Source organism: Gymnodraco acuticeps, unplaced genomic scaffold (genome assembly GCF_902827175.1).
Source record: "Gymnodraco acuticeps unplaced genomic scaffold, fGymAcu1.1, whole genome shotgun sequence".
Lineage (NCBI taxonomy): Eukaryota > Metazoa > Chordata > Actinopteri > Perciformes > Bathydraconidae > Gymnodraco > Gymnodraco acuticeps.
This window is the reverse complement of record NW_022991552.1, coordinates 91512-110538: the sequence shown is the minus strand read 5'-3', so window position 1 is coordinate 110538 and position 19027 is coordinate 91512. Positions and strand designations below refer to the sequence as shown.

General features: G+C 38.6%; 1 protein-coding gene across 2 annotated transcripts in view; it reads right to left on the bottom strand.

The window, feature by feature from the left end:
- Positions 1-265: 265 nt before the first annotated feature.
- The window catches only part of LOC117533524 (pro-neuregulin-3, membrane-bound isoform-like), a 90536-nt gene continuing 71774 nt past the window's right edge, over positions 266-19027 (bottom strand). The window contains exons 5-6 of one of the 2 annotated variants that reach the window (XM_034197308.1): positions 13483-13665; positions 266-1100 (exon numbers count right to left, since the gene is read on the bottom strand). In XM_034197308.1, coding sequence (XP_034053199.1) covers positions 470-1100; positions 13483-13665 — 814 coding nt within the window. In that variant the 3' untranslated portion in view covers positions 266-469. Of the gene's footprint in view, positions 1101-13482; positions 13669-19027 lie in introns of both variants that reach the window. The other variant, XM_034197307.1, reaches the window with a different exon arrangement.

Genomic DNA, 19027 nt, shown 5'->3' with positions numbered 1-19027 from the left:
CGTGCGGCGATAACGAAGTCTTTCTCTTTCTCTAGAGCCGAAACCCAAACACGTGACTTGAGTTAATACAAAAACAGGGAGAAGGAGAAGAAAACAAAAGTTACATCATTCCTGTGTTCTTCAACTTTGTACTTGGTCACTTTTTGAATTCCATATATTTATATCCATATATATTTATATATATATTTATATATTCTTTTTACAGTTAAAAACACCATGGAGTTGACAGACTATTTGGTTTCTTTTTGCCTAAGTGTTTCTCTTGTTTTTGTAAATAAATGCATGTAAATATTTTTTTTCTTCCATACTGTCAGTCAGTGTAAAGGCGGTCAGTGTTCGATCCGTACAGAATGCATATCACCAGCACATTTTCCATGATATTACATGTTGTTTTTTTTCAATTCGGTGTCCTACAGAACACAATAGTCTGTCAAACACTGTCAAAGTGAAAGTCCTAAATGGAGTCCTCTCATTGGCTGATTTGGCCCAGGTCTCTGTGTGATAGGCTGGGGGTGAGCAGCTGTGTTTGCGTTGGTCCATTGCAGCTCAGCGCCCCAACACTTCCTCCATTAAGGTTCAGGAAGCAAACAGTTTCTCTGGCCTCCACTTCCTGCTTCCTGTTTGCCAACGCCAACTTCCTGAGCTGCTCCTGAGCCTCCTCCAATAGCAGCGCCACCTCATCCCGCTCTTGACCAATAGCAGAGGAGCAGGAAGTAGAAGACAACGCGACAACATGTGCTGCCGTTTTCTCTCTCCTTGCTTCCTTTCCTCCTCCTGAAGACATGGTCCTGGTTGCCGAGGAGACGCTGGTTTGCATACAAGACGCCTCGTTGTCGTTGTGATACTGGACGGAGGGGATGATGGGGATGGAGCAGGAGCGAAACGGAGGAGGCGGGGAGTTGCTATGACGACGTCCAGGTTTACGTAGACTTCGGGTGTAAGGATTAGGATCGATTGCACCTGAACGCACTTCCACGCTCAAAGAAGATGGCGAGGATGTCTCAAAGGAAACAGGAGGCGTTTGCATATGAAGGAAAGCATCTGTTCTAGGGTCGACACATCGAGGATCACCCTGCGTCTGACATCTCGGGAAGAAGGGGCTGGGGAATGAAGGGACACAGAAAAAAAGAAGATAATTGAGAATTAACTCTTGCAATTACAAATATTGTTTTGATATAAATTCCCAACATTTTAGATACATATATAATTCTTGATAGCAAATGCTTTCTGCTAGATCAAATGTAACACATGTATTATAGTTCTTATTTACACAAAAATAACCCACTATAATAAACACTTTTGATATGAAACGATCTTTTCATTCACGTTTCAAATTTAAAACAGATTTTCATTGTTAAAAGGACATACATGTGAGGGGGTCTCTTAGTATTTGTAATTTTTTTCATTCAATTAGATTCAGAATATGCTTTATTCATTTAAATTTGCGAAATTTACTTCCAATCTTTTAAAGTAGCCATACTTGCCAAATGAATTTCATAATTTGTGATGAATAAAGAATATCCGACTCTAATCAAAAAAGTAAAACAAATATTGAATGCATTTCTTATTTTTTAAAGTAAATATACTTTATTTCACAAATTTCGGTATTTAATTTGCCAACTTTTTACAAATACTTATTTCATTTTGGGATTGATGAAGTCTGTCTTATCTAAATCTTATCAAATCTAGCATGCAAAAGTAAAAGAACAAATCATTACATCATGTTTGATCAGTTTCTTTACAGATAAAAAGGCAAGGCCATGAAGTTTCAGGTTTTACAAAACATCTTATTTTTTAAAGTTAAAACAGGTCACTTTGACCCGAACACCACTTAAGGTTTGAAAGGAGAAAACTTCCTCACTTCACCCAGAAGTCATTTTGTCTTTGAGTGCAGTTTTATTTTACTTTTATTTGACTCCCACGCTGCAGAATACACCGAGGGACAGATCTACGCCCTTTGCCATCTCACCGAGGAGGAAGAGGGGGAAGACGATGGGCCGTGACATCTTTCTTTCATCTCTTTATATCTGAGTCCATGCACACACGCACACACAAAAATCTCACGCGAAGAGGTTACCGAGAGTTTACTTTTTATATTATTGATTTAATGAAGAATGTTAAATATAAGTTTAATTCAGTTCAGATTCAGTCAAGGACAAATTAAGTTATCGCTTGATGTCATTTCGATCGTTTAATTTCTGCTTTTTAGTTCCAGTTATGGGGCATTTGATTTGTCTGAAAATCATCTTTTCCCAACCTATTTGTGAGTCTTCTTTCCCTTTTAGTGTCATCCTGATACTTAGCCGTCATTAAACTCAACTGAATTAAATATGTTAAAGAGGACATCAAAAACACATTTTCAGGTGTATATCAGTATGTAGTATCTCTACTTTAAAGAGTCCTCTCCTGCTGATGTTCAGGTGTATATCAGTATCCAGTGTCTCTACTTTAAAGAGTCCTCTCCTGCTGATGTTCAGGTGTATATCAGTATGTAGTGTATCTACTTTAAAGAGTCCTCTCCTGCTGATGTTCAGGTGTATATCAGTATGTAGTGTCTCTACTTTAAAGAGTCCTCTCCTGCTGATGTTCAGGTGTATATCAGTATGTAGTGTCTCTACTTTAAAGAGTCCTCTCCTGCTGATGTTCAGGTGTATATCAGTATGTAGTGTCTCTACTTTAAAGAGTCCTCTCCTGCTGATGTTCTGGTGTATATCAGTATGTAGTGTCTCTACTTTAAAGAGTCCTCTCCTGCTGATGTTCAGGTGTATATCAGTATGTAGTGTCTCTACTTTAAAGAGTCCTCTCCTGCTGATGTTCAGGTGTATATCAGTATGTAGTGTCTCTTCTTTAAAGAGTCCTCTCCTGCTGATGTTCAGGTGTATATCAGTATGTAGTGTCTCTACTTTAAAGAGTTCTCTCCTGCTGATGTTCAGGTGTATATCAGTATGTAGTGTCTCTACTTTAAAGAGTCCTCTCCTGCTGATGTTCAGGTGTATATCAGTATGTAGTGTCTCTACTTTAAAGAGTCCTCTCCTGCTGATGTTCAGGTGTATATCAGTATGTAGTGTCTCTACTTTAAAGAGTCCTCTCCTGCTGATGTTCAGGTGTATATCAGTATGTAGTGTCTCTACTTTAAAGAGTCCTCTCCTGCTGATGTTCAGGTGTATATCAGTATGTAGTGTCTCTTCTTTAAAGAGTCCTCTCCTGCTGATGTTCAGGTGTATATCAGTATGTAGTGTCTCTACTTTAAAGAGTTCTCTCCTGCTGATGTTCAGGTGTATATCAGTATGTAGTGTCTCTACTTTAAAGAGTCCTCTCCTGCTGATGTTCAGGTGTATATCAGTATGTAGTGTCTCTACTTTAAAGAGTCCTCTCCTGCTGATGTTCTGGTGTATATCAGTATGTAGTGTCTCTTCTTTAAAGAGTCCTCTCCTGCTGATGTTCAGGTGTATATCAGTATGTAGTGTCTCTACTTTAAAGAGTCCTCTCCTGCTGATGTTCAGGTGTATATCAGTATGTAGTGTCTCTACTTTAAAGAGTCCTCTCCTGCTGATGTTCAGGTGTATATCAGTATGTAGTGTCTCTACTTTAAAGAGTCCTCTCCTGCTGATGTTCAGGTGTATATGAGTATGTAGTGTCTCTACTTTAAAGAGTCCTCTCCTGCTGATGTTCAGGTGTATATCAGTATGTAGTGTCTCTACTTTAAAGAGTCCTCTCCTGCTGATGTTCAGGTGTATATCAGTATGTAGTGTCTCTACTTTAAAGAGTCCTCTCCTGCTGATGTTCAGGTGTATATCAGTATGTAGTGTCTCTACTTTAAAGAGTCCTCTCCTGCTGATGTTCAGGTGTATATCAGTATGTAGTGTCTCTACTTTAAAGAGTCCTCTCCTGCTGATGTTCAGGTGTATATCAGTATTTAGTGTCTCTTCTTTAAAGAGTCCTCTCCTGCTGATGTTCAGGTGTATATCAGTATGTAGTGTCTCTACTTTAAAGAGTTCTCTCCTGCTGATGTTCAGGTGTATATCAGTATGTAGTGTCTCTACTTTAAAGAGTCCTCTCCTGCTGATGTTCAGGTGTATATCAGTATGTAGTGTCTCTACTTTAAAGAGTCCTCTCCTGCTGATGTTCAGGTGTATATCAGTATGTAGTGTCTCTTCTTTAAAGAGTCCTCTCCTGCTGATGTTCAGGTGTATATCAGTATGTAGTGTCTCTACTTTAAAGAGTCCTCTCCTGCTGATGTTCAGGTGTATATCAGTATGTAGTGTCTCTACTTTAAAGAGTCCTCTCCTGCTGATGTTCAGGTGTATATCAGTATGTAGTGTCTCTACTTTAAAGAGTCCTCTCCTGCTGATGTTCAGGTGTATATCAGTATGTAGTGTCTCTACTTTAAAGAGTCCTCTCCTGCTGATGTTCAGGTGTATATCAGTATGTAGTGTCTCTACTTTAAAGAGTCCTCTCCTGCTGATGTTCAGGTGTATATCAGTATGTAGTGTCTCTTCTTTAAAGAGTCCTCTCCTGCTGATGTTCAGGTGTATATCAGTATGTAGTGTCTCTACTTTAAAGAGTCCTCTCCTGCTGATGTTCAGGTGTATATCAGTATGTAGTGTCTCTACTTTAAAGAGTCCTCTCCTGCTGATGTTCAGGTGTATATCAGTATGTAGTGTCTCTACTTTAAAGAGTCCTCTCCTGCTGATGTTCAGGTGTATATCAGTATGTAGTGTCTCTACTTTAAAGAGTCCTCTCCTGCTGATGTTCAGGTGTATATCAGTATGTAGTGTCTCTACTTTAAAGAGTCCTCTCCTGCTGATGTTCTGGTGTATATCAGTATGTAGTGTCTCTACTTTAAAGAGTCCTCTCCTGCTGATGTTCAGGTGTATATCAGTATGTAGTGTCTCTACTTTAAAGAGTCCTCTCCTGCTGATGTTCAGGTGTATATCAGTATGTAGTGTCTCTACTTTAAAGAGTCCTCTCCTGCTGATGTTCAGGTGTATATCAGTATGTAGTGTCTCTACTTTAAAGAGTCCTCTCCTGCTGATGTTCAGGTGTATATCAGTATGTAGTGTCTCTTCTTTAAAGAGTCCTCTCCTGCTGATGTTCAGGTGTATATCAGTATGTAGTGTCTCTACTTTAAAGAGTTCTCTCCTGCTGATGTTCAGGTGTATATCAGTATGTAGTGTCTCTACTTTAAAGAGTCCTCTCCTGCTGATGTTCAGGTGTATATCAGTATGTAGTGTCTCTACTTTAAAGAGTCCTCTCCTGCTGATGTTCTGGTGTATATCAGTATGTAGTGTCTCTTCTTTAAAGAGTCCTCTCCTGCTGATGTTCAGGTGTATATCAGTATGTAGTGTCTCTACTTTAAAGAGTCCTCTCCTGCTGATGTTCAGGTGTATATCAGTATGTAGTGTCTCTACTTTAAAGAGTCCTCTCCTGCTGATGTTCAGGTGTATATCAGTATGTAGTGTCTCTACTTTAAAGAGTCCTCTCCTGCTGATGTTCAGGTGTATATCAGTATGTAGTGTCTCTACTTTAAAGAGTCCTCTCCTGCTGATGTTCAGGTGTATATCAGTATGTAGTGTCTCTACTTTAAAGAGTCCTCTCCTGCTGATGTTCAGGTGTATATCAGTATGTAGTGTCTCTACTTTAAAGAGTCCTCTCCTGCTGATGTTCAGGTGTATATCAGTATGTAGTGTCTCTACTTTAAAGAGTCCTCTCCTGCTGATGTTCAGGTGTATATCAGTATGTAGTGTCTCTACTTTAAAGAGTCCTCTCCTGCTGATGTTCAGGTGTATATCAGTATTTAGTGTCTCTTCTTTAAAGAGTCCTCTCCTGCTGATGTTCAGGTGTATATCAGTATGTAGTGTCTCTACTTTAAAGAGTTCTCTCCTGCTGATGTTCAGGTGTATATCAGTATGTAGTGTCTCTACTTTAAAGAGTCCTCTCCTGCTGATGTTCAGGTGTATATCAGTATGTAGTGTCTCTACTTTAAAGAGTCCTCTCCTGCTGATGTTCAGGTGTATATCAGTATGTAGTGTCTCTTCTTTAAAGAGTCCTCTCCTGCTGATGTTCAGGTGTATATCAGTATGTAGTGTCTCTACTTTAAAGAGTCCTCTCCTGCTGATGTTCAGGTGTATATCAGTATGTAGTGTCTCTACTTTAAAGAGTCCTCTCCTGCTGATGTTCAGGTGTATATCAGTATGTAGTGTCTCTACTTTAAAGAGTCCTCTCCTGCTGATGTTCAGGTGTATATCAGTATGTAGTGTCTCTACTTTAAAGAGTCCTCTCCTGCTGATGTTCAGGTGTATATCAGTATGTAGTGTCTCTACTTTAAAGAGTCCTCTCCTGCTGATGTTCAGGTGTATATCAGTATGTAGTGTCTCTACTTTAAAGAGTCCTCTCCTGCTGATGTTCAGGTGTATATCAGTATGTAGTGTCTCTACTTTAAGAGTCCTCTCCTGCTGATGTTCAGGTGTATATCAGTATGTAGTGTCTCTACTTTAAAGAGTCCTCTCCTGCTGATGTTCAGGTGTATATCAGTATGTAGTGTCTCTACTTTAAAGAGTCCTCTCCTGCTGATGTTCAGGTGTATATCAGTATGTAGTGTCTCTACTTTAAAGAGTCCTCTCCTGCTGATGTTCAGGTGTATATCAGTATGTAGTGTCTCTACATGTCTCCATGCTTTAATGTTCAAAAAGCTCTTTATTTTTCTCATACTGTCTGTGCTGCAGCACCTCTTTTCACCCTCTGTTTGAAACCAGAGCCCAGTCTGCTCTGATTGGGTAGCTGGCCGGCTCTGTTGTGATTGGTCAACCCCTTAGAGATGTCCCGCCCCTTAGCTTATCATGTACAGAGGCTCATCACCTTTTAAAGTCCCTGATGTTGTTCCAGCTACTTTTTGCCACGTCTCGTTCTGTCAGAGTTTCCCTCTGATGGCGTGTTATCTGTATTTAGGTCGAGTTAAGCCACATTACAAGTCTCTGATCTGTATCCTGACATAACTTCACTGAGCCCAGACATAATCTCTCTCTTTCTAAGACTGACCGTGCCCTTCAGTGTTATCAGAGTCTAAATCCAGCTGCATTCTCCAGCAGAGCCTCATTATCATTGCGTAATAATAACTCATAATCCTCCACAAAGGCTATCTTTTTCTGCCATGACAAACATCCTTGTAATACCTCATCTCACGCCCTCTCCATTAATAGCAATGGGAGGAGAAGGTGGGGTTTTTCTGGTGACTCAAAGGAAATCACTTCGTCCTTTTATCGCCGCAGTTATTGTTTTCCTCGCCAAAAAAACCCCACAGTGGAGATTTAGCGTGACCACAGATGAGGATCCCGGCAGCGATAAGAGAAGATGATGCGAGGGTGCTAATTCCCGAGATAACATTCACAGACAAATCTCTTTTTTGATGCGTTGAAACACAATCAGATTGCACAAATCTATGAAGCACAGTTCAAATATAAACCCTGGAGCGACGGGGGAGCAGCTGGAGGGGTTTTACACAGAGAGTGTGTGCAAGTGAGGTGAGATAAGTTACTGCTGTTTACAGGAGCTCATTATATGCACAAGTGTTAACAGCCCTGTTCATCAATCCTTCTGAAAGCGTATCAATACATCTCATCTGTTTGCTGCTGAGTGAAGTCTTGATGCAGCAAAATGTTCCAGAGACACGTTTATACAGGAGCCATATGTTAAAATGTATAATTTGATATATTATGTGTGTATATAGATATATCTGAACATTGTAATTCTTTGTTATTACTATTATTATATCATTTATTTAAACCAGCCGTTGTAACCGCAGCTGCTTGTAATTGAAAGAGAAAATAATCATGGAGCAATATTGTTTTTTGACCTTTGAAAATATTTGTTTGTACTGATATCTTTTGTTTGTTAAGTAAAGAGTTAACCAAACTTTCCTGAGACGTATTGTTGTTGGAGTCAAGCTTATTGCTACCTGTTGATATATACATTTATGGATTAGACAGACCTACACATACATATTGACATGTACGCCTACATTCAACTTAAAGTGGACCTATCATGCAAAATGCACTTTTGTACGTCTTTTAAACATGAACATGTGTCCCCGGTGTGTCAGGGAACTCACCAAGTGTCAGAAAACACAACCCTCTCTCTTTTCCTCCGTACCCAAATCTCTAAAAACGGGGCTGCAACGGAGCTGATTATTATTTGAATTTTTCTGACGTCAGAAAAGGGGTGCTCCGCCTATATGGGCAACTCTCCACCTATCAGGGGAATGAGAGACCGCTTGGAAGCGCTGGAGACGCTGTAGTACATATGCCAGGCCTGTAGGTGGCGCTGTAGTCTGCCACAGAAGCAGAATCAGCCCTTGCAAAAACAGGGCTGGAAAAGAGCAAATAGAGCGAAATGAGGCGTGGCTAACATGCATGATCTGTTTGGTATTTTGAAAAAAAAACTTCACAGACATGTTTTATAGGTATGGCCCTACAATATGTTTCAAATATAGCATGATAGGTCCACTTTAATATTATTGACTCAACTAATAACACAGTTATGTGAGATTTGTTGACACATTCAATTAAAGCCAACGTTTCAATTGTTTCACCGTCTTACTGAAGGCTGCACGGTATCGCAAAACGAGCCAGGGAGAAAATGTATGTTTCTGTAGAAATACTGCAAACAGTGGAGGAAAAATACAGAAATGCGTGCAGTGCCTCCATCAGCCATTTTGGAGACAGCTTTATCTTAAAATAGAAGTAACAACACAGGACATTCTGTCTCCCTGTCAGCCATTTTGTTGAGATAACTCAAGGCTTCTCTAACAGGCAGCGAATAGAGCGGGCGACCTTTCTTTTAAAGCCGTTTTCTAACTGTCATGTGCTATCTGCACACTGCTCTATCACTTCCTTTCACTGCCGCCGTTTCTTTCTTCTCTTACTATACTTACTAACACTTTCCTTCTGTGTCAGAATGGATTCAAACTGCTTCTCTCTCTCCGTTTTCTCCATTTCTCTCCGTCTCTCTGCAGCTCTCCCTCACTTTCTATGCAGTCATGGCCAAGTATCACCATGGCAACTCAGTCTACCATGCTTTGTGAGAGGGAGTCCGCCTGTTTATCTGCCGTTATGTGAAATCGTGCATTAGGGAACGAGTGGGTAGGTGTGCAAGGGACTTTTTAAAAGGAGCATGACCTCTTGCCATTTAGCAAAACTCTCCATGTGTTCGTCATGAGCTAAAATGTGCAGCAGCTGTTCATGAATTCCTTTTATCAATTTTTATTCTGTGCTATGACATGCAAACACAGTGTATGGCAGCATTTGGGCAGCAAAGGACACTCCAGTGACATGTTGGCTCCCCAGAGAGTAACTTCCATTGACCGGAGAACAACGCTATTTGACCAGAGGACATATGGACCAGTTATGGCCAAGTAAAACATATCTGGTCCAACCAAAGGATCCTGAAATCGTGCATTAGTGACTGACTAGTGAGTAGGTGTGCAAGGGACTTTTTAAAATGGGCATGACCTCTTGCCCTTTAGCAAAACCTCTCCATGTGTTTGTCATCAGCTAAAATGTGCAGCAGCTGTTCATGAATGCTTTATTTTATAAAAAGGGGAATTTTTATGATGTGCTATGAAATGAGAATACACTGTATAGCAGCATTTGGCAGCTGAGGACTCTTCCATCAGAAGACATGTTGGTTGACCAGAGAGTAACTTTGATGACCAGAGAACAACACTATTTGACCAAAAGTAAGGACAAGTCCTAGTAAAACATACCTGGTCCAACCAAAGGATCCTGAACCTGACCAGAAGATATTTTTGTTGACCAGAAAGCGCTTGGACTGACCAGAAAGCAGTCGGGTTAAACCAAAGACAGCAGGCCAGTCTGGAGGACACCTGACCTGTGAGCACTCAGACTAAACAACAGACATTTTGGACTTATCATATGGACACTTGGGCGACCAGAGGACACTTGGGAAGCTTGAGAAGAGCTCTTTCGTTGAGGAGATGCACACTTAACAAGCTCAAGTGGCCCTCAGGAGTGACATTTAGGTTAGACAAAGGAGCGTGATTCTACATGTCTAAACACAGAAAAGAGGGACTGACTTTAGATGGCTGTCAACATTGTGAAGCTAACCAGCTAACGGTGCTAAAAGTGCAAAGAAATGGCTAACAGTGTTTGAAGAAAACGGAGGGTGGTTACTCCTCAGCCGCTACTATATCTTTACATAACAAAACGTTGTTTATGTATTAATGTCCTGAATATCTAGTGTAACCAGAGGAAACTCAATAAGATTGAGGCTAAAAGAGAATCGGATTCTGCCTCCGTGTGCAAACCACTGAATTCACTAAATGCCTATAAACACGTCTAGCATTCTGACTCTATAGTATGTGGGAGTTTCTTTCTTTTTTTGCCCAGCCATAGCTTCCTGCTCGTCCTCTTTCTATTAGTATGCATGTAGGTCATGTGGAGCTTTATCCTCAGCCAGGACCGCCGGGACCTGAGCGCCTGAAGAGAGGCTTTCTAGTCCAGGTGGGTAAAAAAAAGGACTCACAACACACCAACAATGAAGACACCTTTCACACCAAATACATTTCTTGCTAATCGCTCACACTGATCATTTTGCATTATCATTGCAGCCAAGGGAAATGCAAGTTATTTATCCTGATAATATTTAGATGCCAACATTTAAACGGGGACTTTTAGATGGCATTGAAAAGCCGAGAGTCATGATTTAGCTCAGGCTTGACACGATGTCTGACAGGGAAACGACAGAGAGAGGAATCTGGATGTGCATCGTGTCCTTAAAAAGCACGAGAAGCAGTTCCTTTGAACTCGTGCCACTGCGCTGCAGAGCACTACATAACGTGACCTTGTTTTTATCTTCGCTCAGCAGATTGGAAACTAAGGGATGGGGGTTTGGGGATTAAAGAAGGTTGGAAAAAAGAGAGAAAGAAAGCACTATATATATATTTTTTTGTTGTTAAAAGACAATCACAGAATTGCCTTTGAAATATCCACTCCTGAAATGAAATCCAAAGCTATGTCCACTGCATTTTTCAGTTAGTGGCTTTCATTGAAATGACTCAGCACATGGAGGATATACAGCAAAGGGAAGAAAGACGGGATATAACCTTTAAAATACTCTTAAGATTCTTAAGCTGTAATTCCATCTAAACCAGTCTTGGTCTGTCTGCATTGGAAGAGCCGGCAAACACAGTAAGCTTCAGCGGACTATTCGTCAAAACTAGATTTCTATTTTTATGATGAAGCTGTGTCAATCATTTCAAGTTGAATATATATCTCCTTTAACCAGGTAAAAGTCTCATTGGGATTCAAATATCTTTTTTAACAGCGACCTGGCCAAGTGGGCAGCTTGAACAAAGTTTCAACATTAACCAGTCCATAGAAGTATGAAGTAGTGGAGTACAAATACTTCGTTACTGTTCTTAAGTACATTTTTCTGGTATCAGTACTTTACTCCACTACTTATTTTTCTGACGACTTTTACTTTGACTTCTTACATGTTGAACACAAATACCTGTACTTTCTACTTCTTACATGTTGAACACAAATACCTGTACTTTCTACTTCTCACATGTTGAACTCAAATACTTGTACTTTCTACTTCTCACATGTTGAACTCAAATACCTGTACTTTCTACTTCTTACATGTTGAACCCAAATACCTGTACTTTCTACTTCTCACATGTTGAACTCAAATACCTGTACTTTCTACTTCTCACATGTTGAACTCAAATACCTGTACTTTCTACTTCTTACATGTTGAACCCAAATACCTGTACTTTCTACTTCTCACATGTTGAACTCAAATACCTGTACTTTCTACTTCTCACATGTTGAACACAAATACCTGTACTTTCTACTTCTTACATGTTGAACCCAAATACCTGTACTTTCTACTTCTCACATGTTGAACTCAAATACTTGTACTTTCTACTTCTTACATGTTGAACTCAAATACCTGTACTTTCTACTTCTCACATGTTGAACTCAAATACCTGTACTTTCTACTTCTTACATGTTGAACACAAATACCTGTACTTTCTACTTCTTACATGTTGAACTCAAATACCTGTACTTTCTACTTCTTACATGTTGAACACAAATACCTGTACTTTCTACTTCTTACATGTTGAACCCAAATACTTGTACTTTCTACTTCTCACATGTTGAACTCAAATACTTGTACTTTCTACTTCTTACATGTTGAACACAAATACCTGTACTTTCTACTTCTCACATGTTGAACTCAAATACTTGTACTTTCTACTTCTCACATGTTGAACTCAAATACTTGTACTTTCTACTTCTTACATGTTGAACCCAAATACCTGTACTTTCTACTTCTCACATGTTGAACTCAAATACTTGTACTTTCTACTTCTTACATGTTGAACACAAATACCTGTACTTTCTACTTCTTACATGTTGAACACAAATACCTGTACTTTCTACTTCTTACATGTTGAACCCAAATACCTGTACTTTCTACTTCTTACATGTTGAACACAAATACCTGTACTTTCTACTTCTTACATGTTGAACCCAAATACCTGTACTTTCTACTTCTTACATGTTGAACCCAAATACATGTACTTTCTACTTCTTACATGTTGAACACAAATACCTGTACTTTCTACTTCTTACATGTTGAACCCAAATACCTGTACTTTCTACTTCTTACATGTTGAACACAAATACCTGTACTTTCTACTTCTTACATGTTGAACCCAAATACCTGTACTTTCTACTTCTTACATGTTGAACCCAAATACATGTACTTTCTACTTCTTACATGTTGAACACAAATACCTGTACTTTCTACTTCTTACATGTTGAACCCAAATACCTGTACTTTCTACTTCTTACATGTTGAACTCAAATACCTGTACTTTCTACTTCTTACATGTTGAACTCAAATACCTGTACTTTCTACTTCTTACATGTTGAACTCAAATACCTGTACTTTCTACTTCTCTCATTTCCCAAACAGCTGGTTCCTTTAGTCTGAATGTGTGTTTGGTGCGTGATCATTATTCTTTAGAGTCATTGCGTGCCTATTGATTTGAACACGATCCGTGTATCCATCATTTCCTGGTCTTCTCTAAAGAAGAGGGACCAATGGAAACGTTGTCATGTTGCCGTTGTTCAGCATGGAAACATTCATTAGCTAACAATGACATTATTGTTCTATTAATATAAAGGGAGGTCAGGTACTCTTTAAAGCAGCTGCTAGTTATGAGTACTTTTTACTGAAGTACACTTTGAAGCCTCTTTACTTTGACTTGAGGAAAGAAGTTTAGTCAGTACTTCTACTTTTACCAGAGTATTTTTAAACACGAGTAGGCCTATCTGTACTTCTACTTGAGTAAAGGATGTGGTACTTAAATGCAAATAAAATAAACTATTATAAAACAGTAAAAACTGGCACAATTAAACACATTGTAATCTATCCTTCAGTACATTCCCTCACCCTCTCTGAGCCTCAGCCTCCCTCTCAGAAGAGTCCACTTCCTGGAGGTGTTGGTAGGCGGGGCCTGAATACTTGGATCCTCCAATCGGATTCAGCCTTCCCCTCGGGATGGGCGGGGTCCTGCGAGGAGCCGACCAATGGGAGGCCCGGCTTCTCTGATCCGGGCTGTGAGAGAGGGAACCACTTCTAGGAATACAGAGAAGAAGCCAAAACATACTAATTATGGTTTATCTTACTATTACCAGACAATATCTGGTTTGCTTACTGCACATATTTTCTATTTTATTGCATTCTATTTCAATGTAAATGACTGCTTTATTTTCTATTTTGCTATCTGTTTTCTTATTTTTTGTAATGTTATTATAGTGTTCTTAAAATAGGTCGCTATCTGTGTTATGTACGCACCACGACACCAAGTCAAATTCCTCGTTCGTGTCAACCTACTTGGTAACAAACCTGATTCTGATTATCTGATAGAATATCTTGTTAGGTGTTTAACTTTTGGAATATGTGGCTGTCCATATGGAGATTTGTGTAATAATTGATTGGATTTGAGTGGGTTCATTAGTAGCTCAGGTCACATGTAGCTTCAGGCAGATCGTATAGATTGATTGTTGCTAATCTTTCTGTTTGTTAATTGGTTTTGCATCATGGAGTTGCCACTGTTGGTGTTCTGTTGGGATAAAACTGCAATTTGGATTAGTTCTATTTATCTTTTTTCATTGGGGTCTGACAGTCCTCCATTTTTAGATTGATATTTTTTAGAATTAATCTGTGCAAATCGGGTTGAGGTAAGCTTTCTGTTTTGGATTAAAGACGTTTTGTAATCAGTGAAAAATAATCAAACTAGTTTGTATCAAAAAACCACAGTTACAAATCTGGATTGAACTACATTTATGAAACTCATCTGCAAAGCTGCCAGGTGTTTTGTATATTGGCACCTTTTCAAAAGTACTCAGATCTTGTGCTTGAGTAAAAGTAGAAGTACTCAGATCTTGTGCTTGAGTTAAAGTATAAGTACTCAGATCTTGTACTTGAGTAAAAGTAGAAGTACTCAGATCTTGTACTTGAGTAAAAGTAGAAGTACTCAGATCTTGTACTTGAGTTAAAGTAGAAGTACTCAGATCTTGTACTTGAGTAAAAGTAGAAGTACTCAGATCTTGTACTTGAGTAAAAGTAGAAGTACTCAGATCTTGTTCTTGAGTAAAAGTAGAAGTACTCAGATCTTGTACTTGAGTAAAAGTAGAAGTACTCAGATCTTGTACTTGAGTAAAAGTAGAAGTACTCAGATCTTGTACTTGAGTAAAAGTAGAAGTACTCAGATCTTGTACTTGAGTAAAAGTAGAAGTACTCAGATCTTGTGCTCGAGTTAAAGTAGAAGTACTCAGATCTTATACTTGAGTAAAAGTAGAAGTACTCAGATCTTGTACTTGAGTAAAAGTAGAAGTACTCAGATCTTGTGCTTGAGTTAAAGTAGAAGTACTCAGATCTTGTACTTGAGTAAAAGTAGAAGTACTCAGATCTTGTACTTGAGTAAAAGTAGAAGTACTCAGATCTTGTGCTTGAGTTGAAGTAGAAGTACTCAGATCTTGTACTTGAGTAAAAGTAGAAGTACTCAGATCTTGTACTTGAGTAAAAGTAGAAGTACTCAGATCTTGTGCTTGAGTTAAAGTAGAAGTACTCAGATCTTGTACTTGAGTAAAAGTAGAAGTACTCAGATCTTGTACTTGAGTAAAAGTAGAAGTACTCAGATCTTGTTCTTGAGTAAAAGTAGAAGTACTCAGATCTTGTACTTGAGTAAAAGTAGAAGTACTCAGATCTTGTACTTGAGTTAAAGTAGAAGTACTCAGATCTTGTAGAAGTACTCAGATCTTGTACTTGAGTAAAAGTAGAAGTACTCAGATCTTGTACTTGAGTTAAAGTAGAAGTACTCAGATCTTGTACTTGAGTAAAAGTAGAAGTACTCAGATCTTGTCCTTGAGTAAAAGTAGAAGTACTCAGATCTTGTACTTGAGTAAAAGTAGAAGTACTCAGATCTTGTACTTGAGTTAAAGTAGAAGTACTCAGATCTTGTACTTGAGTAAAAGTAGAAGTACTCAGATCTTGTCCTTGAGTAAAAGTAGAAGTACTCAGATCTTGTACTTGAGTAAAAGTAGAAGTACCAGAGTGTAGGAATACTCTGTTACAGTAAAAGCATTCAAAATGTTCCTCAAGTGAAAGTAGAAAAGTATTCTCATCTAAATATAGTGAAAGTAGCGACAGTAAAAGTAGTCGTTGTGCAGATTGGTCCATTTCAGAATAATATATATGATATGTTTTATAATGATTGATCATAAAAGTGTTCTCAAAGCTGGTAAAGGTGCAGCTAGTTTGAATGGCTTTGTATACTGCAGGGTAGCTGGTGGATTTACTCCAGGTGGAACTAAAGTCTGATTCAACACTTGATTAGATTTCACATCATTCCTCCACATCTGTGAAGAAACTGAAGGGATTAAATACATGTAGTGGAGTAGAAGTACACCATGTACCTCTGAAATCTAGTGGAGTAGAAGTACAGAGTACTGTAGCATCAAATTGAAGTAGCCTACTCAAGTAAAGTACCTCAAAATGTTACAATACTTGAGTAAATGTACTTAGTTACTTCCCTGCTCTGAAATCAATAATGATAATAGGACATAAGTTCCTCCTAGGATCATAGTTTCTGAATTTTCCCAAAGGTTACTGGAATATATCCTGCAGTAGAAAAAGGTCTAGAAAACAACATCTGGTTAGTTACACATCTTTCAAGGAAAAGTGTGATTTGTCTCTCTTATAAAAGTCTGTTGCATTACAACACTCTGAAAGCATGAGGTCACAGTATATGCATGTCCTCTTTGCTTCCCTCCAATCTGTCAAAAGAGATTTTGAAGCCAGCAAATACATAAGTACATTTCGACTTGCTTTACCAAAGTAGCAAATGTCCTCTCCAGGCACTCATTCATATTTAACGCCGCTGCTTTAGAGGAGAGATTTGCCTTTAAAATGTTGATTCTTCTCCACAACAACTGAGCCGTGCTTACTGTAATAGTGTTGGCAGAGTTTTCTATAAACACATTCAAACGAGATATTTCCGAGACACAGAATTAGCCTTGGTAAGTTTATTTTTGCCTTTTCTGTTGAACTGTGGTGTCCCAGAACTGCCCGACAATAGTGTCCAAGTCTCTTCCCATAAGCTGATGTGATTGCAAACAAATAAACCCACAAAGAAAAACATTTGTGGTTAGAGCACTGCCAGCCAAGTAATCCTGTGATCGACTCACTGAGAGAGAGAAAAGGAAAGAAGGAGGGGAAAACGTCTGGCACGACTTTAGCCCAAAAGGTTAGAGGAGAGGATTTTGTGGTTTTGAAGGTCGTCTCATAGTGTTTCTACTTTCTCTGAGAATATCTCTGCTCAAATACCGCCTGGATCCTTCTGAAAAAACCTGATTAACCCTCAGCTTGTGCAGAAAGGTTGTTAAGCAGGAGAGGAAGAAAACTACGAGTGTACTGAGGTGTGGGAGTCTCTAACTGGATCGCACTGAAGGAGTGTGAAGTCAAAAAAAGAGAGAAGTGAACTAATTTAAGTAGTAATTTAAAGAGGACATATAATGCTTACTTTTAGGTTCATATTTGTATTTTGTGACATGTTTACATGCTCTAATGTTGAAAAAGCTCTTAATTGTTCTCGCACTGTAAAACAAAAAATCTTGCAAGTATATTCGTCTAATTATCAGAATACGTCTTTACACTCGATATAAGACCCAATAACTGAAGAGGTTACAATGCAGTGAGATAGAGGGTCTTGTTTTTATACAATGCATCTTCAAAAACATCTTATTTCATATCTCAAATGAAACAAGCTTTTGGTAACACTTTATATTAAGGTACACAAATTAACCATCAACTAGTTGTTAATTAACATGCATATTAGCAGTACCGGTATATTGGCTCTTTATTAGTCATTATAAAACACTTATTAATGCCTTATTCTACATGACCATATTCTACAAGTACTAAACCATTAGTTAATTAGTTTTTCCTCAATAACCCTCTAATTAGTGCTTATTTATTGCAAGTAAGGACGGTGTTGTACATGAGTCTTAATATGCTCAATATGGGCCTAATTGTCAGGGTTGAGCGAAGCAGGCAGGACCCAAATGCAGGTTTAACTGAAAAAATACCTTTATTTCAAGGATACAACTAGACATACAGAGCAGAACTCTCTCCCCTGTGAACACATTAAAAAAACAACAAGGATCTCACAACGACAGACAGAAAAACCAGAACTTAAATGCACACAAGACTAATCACACAAACAAGACAAAGGAGAGGAGGGAGGAGAAAACACAGGGGCACCAGGTGAACACAATCAGGTAATCAGGCAGGAGGGAACACAGAGACAGGAAGCAACAGACAAGACGGGGGGTAAACACAGATCTAGACATGACAAAACACAACACAGGCAGATTGTGACACTAATAAGGCATTAGTGCCACAAGAATAGTAATTCTCCCATAATAACACCAATATGATTCTTATGTAACAAGACATGAAACTAAAGTGTTAATTGTGTCAAAATAACTCAGAATATGTTCCCTATTTTAAAGTGAAGTCTTGTTCATAACAAATAAGCTAGTAGTTGGTCTCTATGTTAATGAACAACTAGTTGATGGTGAATATGCGTACCTGAAAAGTGAAAATCACCAAACAACATCAGAACACTGAAAACCTGTGAGCATCTCAGGCTTATTTTGTAACAACATTTACTGTTCCTGGTCAGATATAGTTCAGAATAAGTTCTCCCAGCTAATCACAAGATCTCCTTTATCTAAATATCCCGTCTTATTTCAAGAAATCTTACCAAGCAAATGTTCACTTGTTCTATTGGCAGATCGTTTGACTTATTATTACATTACATTATTACATGTCACTTGTTAGACGCTTTTATCCAAAGCGACTTACATACTCAGTACTGTGGGCAATCCCCACAGGAGCAATTTGGGGTGAAGTGTCTCAGGGACACAACGACATGCTGACAGCAGTGGGGTTTGAACCTGTGACCCCCTGATCCCAACACCAAGGCTCTATCCACTGCGCCACACGCCTCCCCCGTAAGCGAAAACACCTTCTTTGTTCTTTTACTTGATTTTTGTCTAGTGTATGTGGAAGAGTTGATTTTGTCTACTTTAATTCAACCCACTTTGACCCTGACATTCTTTCTTATAATGAACAAGTCAGTCAGACCAGTTTTTATAGCGTTTATTCGGTGTAAAAATAGCACGTTTACCTGACTTTCTGGAAAATGAAAGTGAGTGAAAGTTAAATATTTAACTTGTGGTATTTTATTACTTTGCTGGAAGTATGTCCTTTAAACAGATAAGCACTTTAAATACAGAGGCATTTTTTTTAAATGCATGATTTTTTTCATAGTTTTGTTTCACATGTGCATTGTCAATTTGAATGTTTTTATAACCAAGCATAATAGTATAAATACTTTTTCTAGGTAGCTTTAGCATTAAGTGTTTAT